The sequence below is a fragment of the Tubulanus polymorphus genome, chromosome 10, assembly GCF_964204645.1.
Source record: "Tubulanus polymorphus chromosome 10, tnTubPoly1.2, whole genome shotgun sequence".
Taxonomy (NCBI): domain Eukaryota; kingdom Metazoa; phylum Nemertea; class Palaeonemertea; order Tubulaniformes; family Tubulanidae; genus Tubulanus; species Tubulanus polymorphus.
In genome coordinates, this window is record NC_134034.1 from 220505 (window position 1) to 235402 (window position 14898).

Consider the following 14898-nt stretch of genomic DNA (forward strand, 5'->3'; position numbering starts at 1 on the left):
TACCGCTCAGTCCAGAGCCTTATGAGAAGAAAACCTACGTAATAAGACTGGTTATTAGAAACTGAACCTGGAAATCAGTTGATTATTGTTGAGTGACCAAAATATTGTGTGAAAGAAGACGTTACACCTGACGATGATCTCTAGGGTGAGATCGAAACGTCGTGTCTTATATATATATTTAGATTGAATAAATAAATTCTGGTTTTTAAATTCTTTTAATCTGTAGATAGTGGGTTTATATCTTATTATATTGTGTGAAGTTAGAATATTCGAAAAAAACTGATTTTATCAGAAACAGTAAATCCAATTTATTGATCTAATTCAAACAAAAGCGGGACTACAATCAGTCACAATTCTATGTGTACACGGGGATATAGGCGCCACCGGATTTTCAAATTTTGAATCTGATGTTCGTTATCTCGATCGATAACCGCCACATGTCGCCCGATACCGAATAGAATCAATCCACTCTGACATATGGTGCCGGAGTCCACGTCGTAACGAATCATGGGAAAAATCTGGATTTTTTAAATCAAAACGATCGACATTGTCGTCATCTGTAACGTAGCTACTAAACCTGGGCACCTGTTTTCCAGGTCATTTCAATTTGCTAATTAGTGCTCACAAGATGTCTGCCTCCGCAAATACCCCCTATTACATCATCAAATCATCTATAGATCTATCTAGAAAAGATGGCTGCCAGAGAAAGATGGCTGCCTCGATAAATTCCCCCGGACAAACCACTTGAAAGAGTTAACCTTTAGGCCTGGGCACACTGGCGCACCTAGCGGACCCTCGATTGCCAGAGGTATAATCCTCGATTGCTAAGGCGCTGATTCAGTGTTTCTGAGGTCATGATTAGTTTCTGATTCGTCGTCGTCAAGTCAATCATTATTATCATATTTTTTTCGGTGATGCGCGTTCTTTCATCTTCGCAGCGCTCCCATTTACCGCAATGTCCCCAGAATTAATTACCTCGACGACTAACAGTAGCGGCAGTAATTCAACGGCGACGATTGAAGATTAGATACTTCAAACTTCTTAATTCACCTCGAGGCTTCTCCTGTTCGTAATAACCGGCGCTGATTGTTGTTATTAATCAAAAACTCATCGACGGTTCATCCCGGCGTTTTGTAGTTTGATTTACTCGACTCGCAGACGGCTGTTCGTGTCGCAGACGGCTGTTCGTGTCGCAGACGTTGCTGCGAGAATGAAATCGTCGTTTAGTCGATCTGGTTTTTAATATGTTAGCATTTTGTTTGCGTCTGATTTTTGGCGTGTACATTTTGTTAATGAGTTGTAAGAAACTAATCTCGCAGATGAAGCGGCGAAGACGTTTCGGGATTTTTATTTGAAGTCTCTCTAAATGCGCGGCGCGGCGTCGAGTCTCGTCTGCGCAATGATAAAACAACAGACGCGTCGAGAGTGGAGTTACATCCGGAGTGTGTGTCGGGTGTCACCCCCAACCCCTCCTCCCCTCCCCCTCCATCTACTCAACAGATTACACTTAAAAACTTATCGTCACCCTGCATGAGGTCTATTTTCGTTATCTGGGCCCCATGAACATATTTACCTGAACCCGATATTCTATTAGTCAACACCAGATCGTTCCCTGGTCTGGCTGTTTGCAGGGGGGGGGGTCAGGCAACAGATTGTCTATTGGTGTCGTACAAACTACAGGCAGCACGGATAGTCTAGCGGGTGGGGGTACAAGACTATATTCCTAATGCTGATTATATAAGGTTAATTTTTCCACAGGACTCGACCTGAGGAAGGTTCAATTTGTCTGATACCGCTGAGTGTTATTTGATGTTCTGAACCAAGTCACATAAAATTCCTATTAGATCAGTTGAAGAATTCTCGTGTTTAAACATGAAACTCTTAACACGAATTGTTGATAAAAAAAGTAAACATCATAAAAAGTTTGCAGCAAAAAAGTACTTCTACAAGTTTGAAGAATACTTAATTTGCATATTACAATGTAAATACATATATATATATATACACGCGCTTAATGAGTTAGTTTCTCGGTCAAGGTCAAACTCTAGGTCAATGCCAAGGTTATATATGGCGAATTTTTTCCGCATGATTCTGCAGAGAACGACGAAGCTTCTCAATCCTTCACGAGAAACACCGTAAAAACCGCCGCCGCCGAACAGCGCGATTCTTCCTCCGCTGCGACGCTACGCAACGACGTTACTTTATAAACGTAATTAAACGCTCGTAAATCCAACGTGACATTTATTTACGTAACGCTAACGTTAGACTACAGCGGAGAATGCCAATTTGCGGCGGCAACGACGTAAAATATTTTTACACCATCGACGAAGCGATTCAATCGACTCAGTATTTCTGACTGGTGGACCTCGTGCCGTACAGAATTCTATAAAACTCCTCAATCGATTCAGTATTTCTGACTGGTGGACCTCAAGTGTAATGAAGACTGTGGTCGTGGCAACAGTGTTATACATTCAAATATAAATTTATCTGACCAGGTCCTTCAGTAACTCGCTCAGGTCGAGACGGCATACAAACCTTTCACGGACCACTCATGCGCGATCTATAGATTGATCGGATAGGTCAGTTTTGGATTGTTCTGGTACAATACAGATTGTGGCTTGTACGACAAGAGGTCACGTTATTGTCACGTGATGGCAGTTTCGTGACTCAGTTCTCTACACGAGAACTTCACAATGAAACAGCGACTGGAATTCAAATGTTTTTTTCCTAGGGGAGATTTGAGTATTGACAGTCGGACTAGAGTTCGGCAGCAAATAAAACCGATATGCTGATTTAGATGTATCGATTTATTTAACCGTTTGGTATATAATTCAGAGAACCATTTTGAAGTGAAAGCGCGTGTGAGTGAGTGTGATGTACACTCCGGTACCGGAGAGTCGTTACCCTCGGGGCTACTCTGTCACTGGTATCCGCTACTTGTCGGTGAGGAGGAGAGAGATTGATAATTCAATTTTCGGCGCCCTTTACATGGTGGAAATAGTGTCGACAATTTGAAAGCTAATCGATGCATTCTATAAGTGATGCATGTATACGCGTGGGTCTGAAGTATTAAGAGTTCATTCACACTTGAATTGAAGAGTAATTCATTTCCTATTGATTTTTTACATCTTGAATCCCATTTCACCGTCTGTTTAATATGCAAGAGTCGTCTGCTCTCGATGTGTGTCACCTGGTACCGAGAGACTGAGAGTGAGAGAGTGAGAATGAGAATGAGAGTGAGTGTGAGAATGAGTGTGAGAATGAGTGTGTGAGTGTGAGAGTAAGAGTGAGTGTGAGAGTGAGGGCGTGAGAACGAGAATGAGATAGTGAGAGTGAGAGTGAGAGTGAGAGTGATGTCTATTATCAATGCGCATCTTGTACTCAACGATTTCCAAATCTCATCTCAGTACCGGATAGCCAGGTGTACAGTTTGAAAACTGAGGGGCGGTTTGATAAACTGCTGTTACCTTTATTCCAAAGGTTAACTCAATTGATAATGAATTGAGCTAGCCCCTTTGTCTAAGGAAATACCAGTTTATAAAACCGGTCCGAGGAGTGCAGGGGCTACAGGTGCTCATAAGTTGGTTAAAGATAACTGGCGGATGATTGGAGCAACAAAGCAATTTTAATTGTCACTGTAGTCACACAGATTGTCGACACTGTCCCCGACACAGTGAAACTGTTACAGCAGATTGATCTCAATTCGGTACCGACGGAGCCGCCCTAGTAGTAGGAATAGCCCTAGTATACACTCAGGTGTGGAGAACAGATGTTTTAAACTCACTACAATAGAACATTTAACAGATTAAAAATGATGTTGGTTGTGTAGGTTGTGATCGGGTTGTGTAGGTTGTGATCGGGTTGTGTAGGTTATGAAGGTTGTGATCGGGTTGTGTCGGTTGTGATCGGGTTGTGTAGGTTGTGAAGGTTGTGATCGGGATGTGATCGGGTTGTGATCGGGTTGTGATCTGGTTGCGGAGGTATATCAGCTAATTGAGACGATGACATGTATTATATAGTATACTGTATCTGCCTAAAGTAAAGTGAATCATTGTTAATTATCGGATATCAGTGAATATTTTATATCTAATTGTTTCTGCTGGTGTAAATAGAGTGTAAATAAATAATGACCACACGATGTTGACTTAGAGAGCTCGGGGGTAAAATCAATAAGTTTGAATTGTGGTCATAGATCGGCGCATGCGTGTGTTTAACTGCTGATAATACTGTCATTAATATCTCAAACCTCTGATTCTATGGTGAACTTTCTCTGTAACTATTGTCACTATACGAGATATGATTACGAGCCGCGCCCAGTCACATAAAAAAACCTATCTAAACATTCCTTGTCAACTAAAATTACCTTTTGCCCTTTATATTTTTCAGTGCGTCCATCAAATGAGTCTCGGCTACAGTTGACGACGACACCTGGCGAGCATTTAGAAAACTTCCACATTCCATCAAACATACACCCTCAGATACATCCCTAGTGCCGCGTCATTTTTTTCATATCAAGTTTTAAAACTCACATATCTTAAAACATGCCCGGAATGTTTGCACGAAGGCGCAGTTTGATAATTAAAGTGGTCGTGTTGATTCCTATGCTGTGGTTCGCGGCTGTGCTGGTATACTCATTCAGCGACCACACTATCGACCCAGCGCCCCCTGGCGGCGGACCGCGTAAAATTCCGCCGTTACAACGCGAAGCGCGCGTGCAGAATATGGACCAAGCGGGTGAGGCGCCCCCTGGCGGTCACGCGGGTGGTAGTGATAGCGAGAAAGATATAGGTATCAAAGTGGATAGCTTTTTAGGGCAGCATTTAGGGCGTAATGGACTGCAGGGTTTGCGTAAACAACAGATCGGGGATAGGGTTGCCAGGAATATACCGGTATTCCTGGGTCAACCGTTAAACGGGAATATAATTCAGAACATTCCCGATAACAAGGACCAGCAGCAGCAGCAGGAGGAGAAGATGTTTATAAATAAACCTGTTAAAATCGATGAATCGAAGAAAACAACCAGAAACTTAAGCGCTCCAGGTAAGACAAAGAATCATATAAATACCCTTCTAGAAAGGTGGCAGGAAACATGGCTGCCTCCATAGACCATTCTGGAAGACATGTCAGAAAACACGGCTGCCTCCATAGACCATTCTGGAAGACATGTCAGAAAACATGGCTGCCTCCATAGACCATTCTGGAAGACATGTCAGAAAACATGGCTGCCTCCATAGACCATTCTGGAAGACATGTCAGAAAACATGGCTGCCTCCATAGACCATTCTGGAAGACATGTCAGAAAACATGGCTGCCTCCATAGACCATTCTGGAAGACATGTCAGAAAACATGGCTGCCTCCATAGACCATTCTGGAAGACATGTCAGAAAACATGGCTGCCTCCATAGACCATTCTCAAAAACATGTCAGAAAACATGGCTGCCTCAATAGACCATTCTGGAAAGCATCAGAAAGTATGACAGTCTCAGCAACCGCCATAGATTCTTCCAGAAAACACGACAAACACTCTCAATTGTGAACTTTGTTCGCGATGATGGCATTTTGTTCTGACCTTTTAAACATTAATCCATATTTCTATGTTTATTCGTGTTTTCTGCACTATTTATTTTCGCCGCAGGTGAAATGGGAAAACCGGTCGTCATTGACAAGGAGAAGTTAAACCCGACTGAACGCGCTAGATTCGATCGATTGTGGAAGGAGAATGCGTTTAACGGTTACGCCAGTGAAATGATCTCTTTACATAGAAGTTTACCTGATGTGAGAGATAGAGAGTGAGTATGAAGTGTCTACCAGTCGTCGTGCTCGGGGGGGGGGGGGGGTCAATATGTGTGAGCGTCGCGGGTGTTTGAGATTTGACTGGATTCACAATCAAATTAAACCCACACAACTGTGGAACTGGGTTCCGCAGAGTCAAATTAAACTCACACAACTGTGAAACTGGGTTCAGAGTCAAAGTAAACCCACACAACTGTGGAACTGGGTTCAGAGTCAAATCAATCCCACACAACTGTGGAACTGGGTTCCGCAGAGTCAAACTAAACCCACACAACTGTGGAACTGGGTTCCGCAGAGTCAAACTAAACCCACACAACTGTGGAACTGGGTTCCGCAGAGTCAAACTAAACCCACACAACTGTGGAACTGGATTCAGAGTCAAAGTAAACCCACACAACTGTGGAACTGGGTTCAGAGTCAAATCAATCCCACACAACTGTGGAACTGGGTTCCGCAGAGTCAAATTAAACTCACACAACTGTGGAACTGGGTTCAGAGTCAAATCAATCCCACACAACTGTGGAACTGGGTTCAGAGTCAAATCAAACCCACACAACTGTGGAACTAGGTCCAGAGTCAAATCAATCCCACACAACTGTGGAACTGGGTTCAGAGTCAAATCAATCCCACACAACTGTGGAACTGGGTACAGAGTCAAATCAATCCCACACAACTGTGGAACTGGGTTCCGCAGAGTCAAACTAAACCCACACAACTGTGGAACTGGGTCAAGAGTCCACGCAACAACTAAAGAATTGTCGAACTGTGGAATTGTGGTATATTTGGAATATTGTAGCAGCAGCATGTCACCATCCTCCTCTAAACCTATAACCGTATGTAACATGTAACCGTGCGCATGCGCGCTAACTGACACCCTGAAGGTATCACGCGATTGCGAGACGCAGACGACTCGAGTTTGAATCGATAGAAATTTCCGTGATAAACAGAAATATGAAATATGAGTGATTTTTATCACGTATTCAATCAAATTACGGCTTGATTTACTGTCAGTTTTATTGATAATTCTTTTCATATTTTATAGATTTGAATTCGTCTATTTGAAATGTAACCGTCACAAAGACAAGGCCGCCAGTTATTTATATATCATATTCAAAATTAGCTGCGAGGGGAATTTCATTAAGTATGAAATATTAGCTTCGTGTTTAGCACAATGTTGGAAATCGCGCCTTCGTTGTTGAATAAAAAATATTCTAGACAGAAATAAAGTATTTCTGGCATTCACGATTGTGGTTCGTGAAAAAAAAATTCATGTCGCATTTTCTGCGTCAATGTATGAGATCTTATCAAATGCGCCCCCTTCCTCCCTTCCCCAGCACCCCAGAGAGATAGGGAGGAATAAATCCTAATCTGAGCACCCTGAAGGAAATGCTCACCAGCGGACCAGGACCCAGTTCGACAATCTCAGTCTGACCTGACCTGACCCTATAAAATACACTAGCAGCGAAAGATGGTAATTTCTAATAAAATCAGTACGCAGTATTCACCATCAGTCTCAGTATAACCGACACTCATCCTCGGTGTCAGTCACGTTTATTCTATTTTACAGATGCAGAGATATAAAATATCACGACAACCTTCCAGATACAAGTGTTATTATCTGTTTCCACAATGAAGCTTGGTCTGCGTTATTGAGAACAGTACACAGCGTACTGGACAGGTCTCCTCCACATCTTATTAAAGAAATTCTACTCATCGACGATTATTCAAACATGGGTAAGTTTTATTGAACCCTCTGTCAGCTTCTAGTTGCGCAGTCGTGAATTAGGAGATCTTAAATCTTAAGACTGGTCTTAAGTTGTTAGATTGGCTATAGAACTGAGTTGGTCTTAGACTGGTCTTAAGTCTAAGCCCTGACTATGCAACTGGCCCCTGACGGTTGTACAGTCATGGCTTAGACAGTCTAAGACCGGTCTTAGACCAACTGAGTTCTATAGCCAAACTAACAACCTAAGACCAGTCTTAAGGTTTAGGACGACCTTTGGACTTAAGTCACGAATTTGAAAGTGGGTTCTGAACTAAGATGGTCTTAAACCTGTCTGATTAAGCCATGAGTGTGTGCAACTGATTCAAAATCAACAGAGATCCATGAAATGAATGGTTTGTAAACATCTGGACACGTTGAGACGAGACGACTGTTTAACACGTTCCAGAGTACCTGGAGTCGTCCCGCCTAGCGAGTGTACAGTCCGCACGGTCCGCACGGTCCACACGGCCGGTAGGATCCACACTACTGTATTAACCCTATTTCTTCATAGCTATTTCAGAATTCCAATTGATTTTTTAGAACATTTAAAATCGCCGTTAGACGAATACGTAGCTAAACTGGGCAAAGTGAAAGTAGTGCGTGCGAAACGACGTGAAGGATTAATACGCGCTCGGTTACTCGGTGCTTCGGTCGCTACAGGGACGGTTCTCACTTATCTAGACTCGCATTGCGAATGCGCAGAAGGTACGACAGAATTTTCGTCATAATTTTAAACATTCGATTTTCTGGAGATTAATTTTATCGTCATGAAATTGTTGGAAAAATTCTTTTAAAATGAATGCTGGGTAATGACTGGTTATGAGCGGGTCTACACAATGTCCCAAATGTTTTAGAAGTAAATTCCAATTCTTGTTCTTGAACAATTTTTCCCCCAAAATTTCTACTGCTGTACAAAACTCTAAACATCTTTTAGTCGTCGTTCCTTAATGAGTAAAACTAGTCTCGAAGCTTTAAAGCTTATAGTGAAATTCCTGAGCTTAGATTTAGGCCTTAAACCCAAACCTGGCTACTTTTATCCAATATCCCTCCTAGACCCAGTTCGGAATTAAACCCACATCATTGTGAGACCGCCTGCGGTCCTGATCTCGTGGTTTCCTGAGAGGACGATGATACTAGATGCAATGAATGAAATACAGATGGTCTCCGCACAGTGTTTTAAATGGTTGACTGATTTTCAGGCTGGTTAGAACCGATGTTAGATCGGATAGCGATCAGTAAGTCTAATGTAGTATGTCCGGTAATCGATGTCCTCGATGACGACACTTTAAAGTTCAACTACGCCAGCGCCAAACACACGAGTGTCGGCGGTTTCGACTGGAATCTACAGTTCAACTGGCACTCTATTCCCGACCACGAAATGCGCCGTCGGCCGACAGAGGTCGCTCCGCTAAGGTAGCGTTAAGTGTTTAGTACATGTTTAGTTTGTGCTTGCGACCCGTGATTTCGAGTGAGACAGAATTTGAGACCGATTTTTCTTCTAATCGCTTTTTGATTTTTCATTGTTTGGTGGTTGTTCATTCATATTCATTACACGGTTGTACTTCCCTTGAATGAAGACCTTGATCTGTGGAAAAAATGGCTGCCTTTATGAATTACCAAATGACAGGTCTGATGGATATGCAGATTGTAGCTTTAATGGACATTCAGATTGTTCCTCTGATGGACATCCAGATTGTTCCTCTGATGGACATCCAGATTGTTACTCTGATGGACATCCAGATTGTACCTCTGATGGACATCCAGATTGTACCTCTGATGGACATCCAGATTGTACCATTGATGGACACATCCTGTAATGTAGGCAGCCATGTTTTCTGTAGATTTTCTGTAGGTTTCCCTTTATATAAACCTCACTCATTGTTATTTCACATCTGTTTCACTTCTTCAAATCGTTTCATCTATAGCATGAATGCATGTTGTACACACTGTATATCAGTATATTGTCATCTTTTACGTTTTGCATGCCTACAAAATGTCTTTAAGTAAAACTCAATTCTACTTCTGTTTATATTTACTTGTGGGATGTCCTTATATTGTGGGACATCTATGTATTGTGGGACATCTTTATATTGTGGGACATCTATGTATTCGTTACTAATGTTGGTAGTTGGTGTCTAATGAGTTGCTCCTTTTCTCTCCCAATTCAGCATCTGTTCATCCTGTTGATATTGGAACTCATCACGCTCCACCTGATAGTTTCACCCCTCTCACGATGTGGTAGTTGGGCCTCGACGGACAACCAAAAATCATGAAATCTTTCACAAAATTCTCCATTTCTTCTTCACCTCCAGTTCCTTATATGTTTCCCTAAAAATCTCGATTTCCTAGAATACAAGAAGTGAAGGCTTTTCTTTACGTTCCCGGATACATTTAATGATATTCTTCTATCCAGACTCTGTCCCACAGGTGGCGTGGCTGTGTCTACTGTTTCACTGCATCCTCCCTCGACAGGGGGCGTGTCTGTCTCTCCTGCCTCAGTGCATCCTCCCTCGACAGGGGGCGTGTCTGTCTCTATCGTTGTTGGGTTTACGGTGCAATCTATCCTCTGTTCACAGACGACATTTAATACAGACGTTATCGACTTGATGAGTCGCTTGCCAGTGCCGCTTTCGTATTGTTGATCGGATGGCGCGAGAGTTTTCCGCTCAGAGACGACTTGATTATTGGTGGATTTTTTTTAGAAATGGCGGTATTTTATTCATTATTGATTTCAGTCCATGTGTCGTGATATTTTAGCTTCCATGCAGCCATGTAGTTGTTAGATGCTACACTCATCCCGTAGAGTTAGAAACAAGGTTTTTGTTCAGGGAATTTAGAATTTTTCGCTTTTCTCCTAATAACAGTTGTATTCCAGGTTCAGCTTTTACGATTTGTCGATGTCAACACAACAAAAACTTCATTTAAAACAGAAAAAACATTTTGATTAAATCTCAGAGAGGGAACTCGGTTTAGGGTCAGTAACTCGAAAGTTGATTAAAGTTTGTGGCCGTTACAGCCGTTAAAAATTCAAAATTCATTGTAGCAATTCTAAATGTCATCTTGCCAGAATTGACCCACTTGGACCAGTTGCATAGAGTCGTGATGATCTTGAAGATTGCTATATTTGTCATAGATTGGTCCACGCAATGACTGTGCAACCGGCCCCTGATAAGATTTAACCAATTTCCGAGTAACACTGATCCCTGTTTAGAATTGTTTCATTCTAAGATTTTTAATTTTCGTCGTTCGAGCTCATTGTTTATGGTTTTAAGGTGGCGGTGTTTTTTTGTAAACAATTCCATAAACACAGATATCATCAAACCACAAACACATAAACACCTGGGGCCACAGGGCAAACACTCAGCGTCTGTAACGTGTATAGAGAGAATTCTAAACAGTTGAGATTGATGAATATTTACAGGGTGGCTGGAACCACTTTTAGATCCAATGTCGAACAGTACAAGCGCCGTTACAGCCCCGATTATCAACACGATAAGTGACGACACTTTCGCGTTTATCGGAGGTGCTTTCTATAACAATATTGTCGGCGGGTTTCACATACATACCATGCAGTTTGACTGGGTTACCATGCAGTCTATTGAGAAGACTCGACGCGCTGAACTCGGTCTGCAGCCGTTTAGACCGATTAGGTGAGAGATACAGAGAGATATATCTATAGGTGTATCGGTCTGACTAACGGTATTAGTTATTCTTAGGAATCGGACTTCTCTTCGGCATGATCTATACCGGGTTCAGTTCCACAGTTTGGGTCCGATTAGATTTAGGTCCTAGAGACTCAGATTCAACTAACATTTAATCCCTTTATTCCTAAACACGGCTTAAATATCGCGGACATTCTTTACACCTAAACCTCGCTTGTTATAGATGACACCTTGAAACACAAACATTAGGGATCGCCACAGCAGTGAGGGGAGTTCATCGAACTCCAGTGCCTGTTCTAGTCGCTAGGGGTCACCAGAGTTGTGAAAGGATGAGCAATGACCTGTAATTCAGACCCAGGACCTCCTGCTCCTGGGGTCTGGGATTCCCCTGCTCCTGTAACAGCGCCATCTATGATCGGATAACACTTTAAAATGTTACAGGCTGGTTGGAACCTCTTCTCGATCGAATCGCTAGAAACTGGACGACTTCCGTCTGTCCGGTTATTGACGTCATAGATATGGAAAACTTACGGTTCGCGTACTCCGGGGCGAAGTTCACTCAAAAGGGAATATTCAGACTCTCTGATATGATATTTAATTGGTCACCGTTAACGCAACATGATCGCTCTTACATGAAAGCGTTTACAGACCCGATAAGGTAGGCCCCATAACCTAGTCTCCTAGCTGTGCGTGATTACACACTTTCTTACCTAACCCCATATATATTATTCACAAAGCTAATTATTGATTAACCGCTTCAGTATTTAGCTGACATAAAACAATAAATGACTACAGACTTAATTAAATAACTTTCTCATTCTCAATAACATCAACAAACTTGATTTATTTTCATTAAACGAACGATTAGTGATTAACTCAATAACAAAAAACTAATCATTTCTCTAACTAACTTCACCACACTTTATCTGCCGTCATAATGACCGGTTGTTAATGGCAACCAGTATTTTCATGAATAATTCTATCAAATGCTTTGTGAAACTCAGTGCTGTTTTTGCAGTTTGTGGCCGCTAGAGGCGAGAGTGTTCGCCACCATCGCTTCCCCTAACGGTCATGAACTGCACTTATCTTTGCTATATACATGGAGTAGAGGTTAGGAAAGAAAGTTGTGAGTTTTTCACGACGGCATTCAACCACTCTAAATGGAGATTCGGGCTTCACGAAAATTCCAGTCCTTCCTGATTAAATAACACCTCGGTGTATAGATACCTCAATAACACCGGCCATCTTGGATATGGCTATTGCACGGACCCAACCCGAGTCACTCTAATCCCCGGGGATCCACCACTACAATGACCAGGTACAAATACCTGGTTTATCACGATACATATAACCTATAACCAACCTACTGGGACCTGCAACATCTCACAACACATTTCAATTATTCCCAATTCGCGCTCTCTATAGTTTGACCTCTGCTGAATCCATGGCCCCTTCTTGTTACGCCCTCACCCTGATTACCCTTCACATTTCTTCCTAAGCCTAGCGTCGATCGGATTCTCATCTATGTTTACCGCTAGGTATCGCTTCGCACGCCATCTCCTTATCAACCGGTTTTCCCGTGACGTAGACAACGCTCTTTCCCTCATTGATAACGAGGGTTCTATGAGTAGGTGGCGCTTGTAGACGGTGGAAGGTTTTTTCTTCATATTCATGTTTTCATTTCATCTGTCGCTTCCTTGTCTCTGTTTGCAAAATAATTAATTCAAAATCGCTAATTACAATTAACTAATTATCATAATCATAATTGACTTATTATCATAATTTCATGTAGATATATCATATTCTAATATATCATAATTCAAATACGTATCAATCTAATTCAATATTAATTTCACGTATATTTAGATTAACTAAGTACTGAATGAATGTATTGAGAATGTAGTCACAGTCTTTATGTGGGTCATATATAAACAACCCACAATATCAACGACGCTTATAATAGATTGCAAATATCCACCAATCATCACGTATTTGATTAAATATTTTCAAATAAAGAACGATAAAGAGAGATCTTTAGTGAAGCATTCTATCTAAAACATCGTCACTGAATTCTATCACAAACATCAGTGAAACTGGATTTTCTGATTTTTACGGGTTGTTCAATGATACTGTGGGTTGTTTTATATAACTAGCGTCGTCTTGAACATGTAATAAATTGTAAATTAAGACGATATTTTGTGGTATTCTGTTAATCAGGTCTCCGACAATGGCGGGCGGATTATTCGCCATTCATCGGCAGTATTTCGAGTATCTCGGTACATACGACCCCGGTATGGACATCTGGGGCGGTGAAAATCTAGAGTTATCATTCAAGGTAAATAAATTAATATACAACAAAATCGAAAACTTCCTCCGTTCCTCGCGGAATGTTCCCTAAGAGAACAGTGTTTATATATATGTGAATATGTTTGTTGTAGATCTGGATGTGCGGCGGTACATTAGAGATCATTCCCTGTTCACATGTGGGGCATATATTTCGTAAAAGAAGTCCGTACTCGTGGGGCACCGGGGGTAACGTCGTGAAAAAGAATTCCGTCCGAGTCGCCGAGGTCTGGTTGGACGACTATAAAAAGTATTACTACGAACGTTTTAATAATGATTTGGTAAGTTTTTTCAGAGATCAGAGCAAAGAATCAGTTTTATAGGAATTACTCCATTCTGGAATCAGTTGAACAGTCGTGGTTTAATTTCGAAGGTGATTGATTATAAATCCATGTAGGGACTGGTTTTAAGTTGTTACATTGATTATAGACCTAAAATCTGCTTAGACTTGTCTTTGAAAAAGCCATGATTGTTCACCTGGTCAACACACTTATACCAGAATAAGAAAGTTTTAAGTCTGAAGCACGTTGGTTGTTCTGCAGTGTGTTTGTGTTTTTAGGGTGATTACGGCGATGTTTCAGCACGACGAGAATTGAGGAAACGTCTAAAGTGTAAAACATTTGATTGGTACGTGAAGAACGTATACCCGGATCTATTCGTACCAGGAGAGTCGATAGCTTCCGGCGAGGTGAGTAATACTAGCGACACCTAGCGGACCATCGTATTCTATTCTATTACTGGCGTCACCTAGCGGACCTTCGTATACGACTTCTGAGTTCACACTAACGCCGCCTAGTGGATCCTATATAAACTATTGTGATGTGTTTATTTACAGATCAGAAGTGGTGAAACGGCTCAGTGTTTGGATGCGTCAGTCGATCACCCGGGTTCTACTCCACTGAAACTGTGGCCTTGTCATAGACAGGGCGGTAATCAGGTACACGGTAACCAAGTATGTGTCGTTGTTTTCTAAGGCTAAAATCTGGAAACAGGAATATTAGACCCTCTCTACAAAGATGTCCGCCTCCTTAAAATACACCATGACGTCATTGGCCTCCGATGAGCTATTTGCATACTGTTTCGTAAAACGATTCTGTGACGTCATTGGGTGATTGATAGAGGCGGCCATCTTTACGCAAAACGGTCTAAACTATACATCACATCTAGAAGGAGAACATATCCCCACTTGCCAGGGGTTAGTTTCGTTCAGTGCGGCACGTGCGAGGTTACTGCGGTAAGTGGGGATACGGTGGAACACTATAACCCGTACTTCTCGGTAAGGACTATTTCTCGGTATTTCTAAAAGGACGAGTAGCCTATAATAGATAGATATT

At 41.8% G+C, this 14898-nt stretch overlaps 1 protein-coding gene across 4 annotated transcripts in view; it reads left to right on the forward strand.

Annotated features, from left to right (window-relative positions):
- LOC141911671 (polypeptide N-acetylgalactosaminyltransferase 5-like) overlaps positions 1-14898 on the forward strand; it is a 33564-nt gene that overhangs the window by 16126 nt on the left and 2540 nt on the right. Inside the window, exons 2-10 of one of the 4 annotated variants that reach the window (XM_074802667.1) lie at positions 4387-5040; positions 5637-5790; positions 7362-7528; positions 8100-8264; positions 11663-11879; positions 13439-13556; positions 13660-13845; positions 14124-14252; positions 14400-14516. In XM_074802667.1, the coding sequence (XP_074658768.1) occupies positions 4542-5040; positions 5637-5790; positions 7362-7528; positions 8100-8264; positions 11663-11879; positions 13439-13556; positions 13660-13845; positions 14124-14252; positions 14400-14516 (1752 nt within the window). In that variant the 5' untranslated portion in view covers positions 4387-4541. Of the gene's footprint in view, positions 1-4386; positions 5041-5636; positions 5791-7361; positions 7529-8099; positions 8265-8758; positions 8973-11662; positions 11880-13438; positions 13557-13659; positions 13846-14123; positions 14253-14399; positions 14517-14898 lie in introns of all 4 variants that reach the window. The other 3 variants (XM_074802668.1, XM_074802669.1, XM_074802670.1) reach the window with 3 other exon arrangements.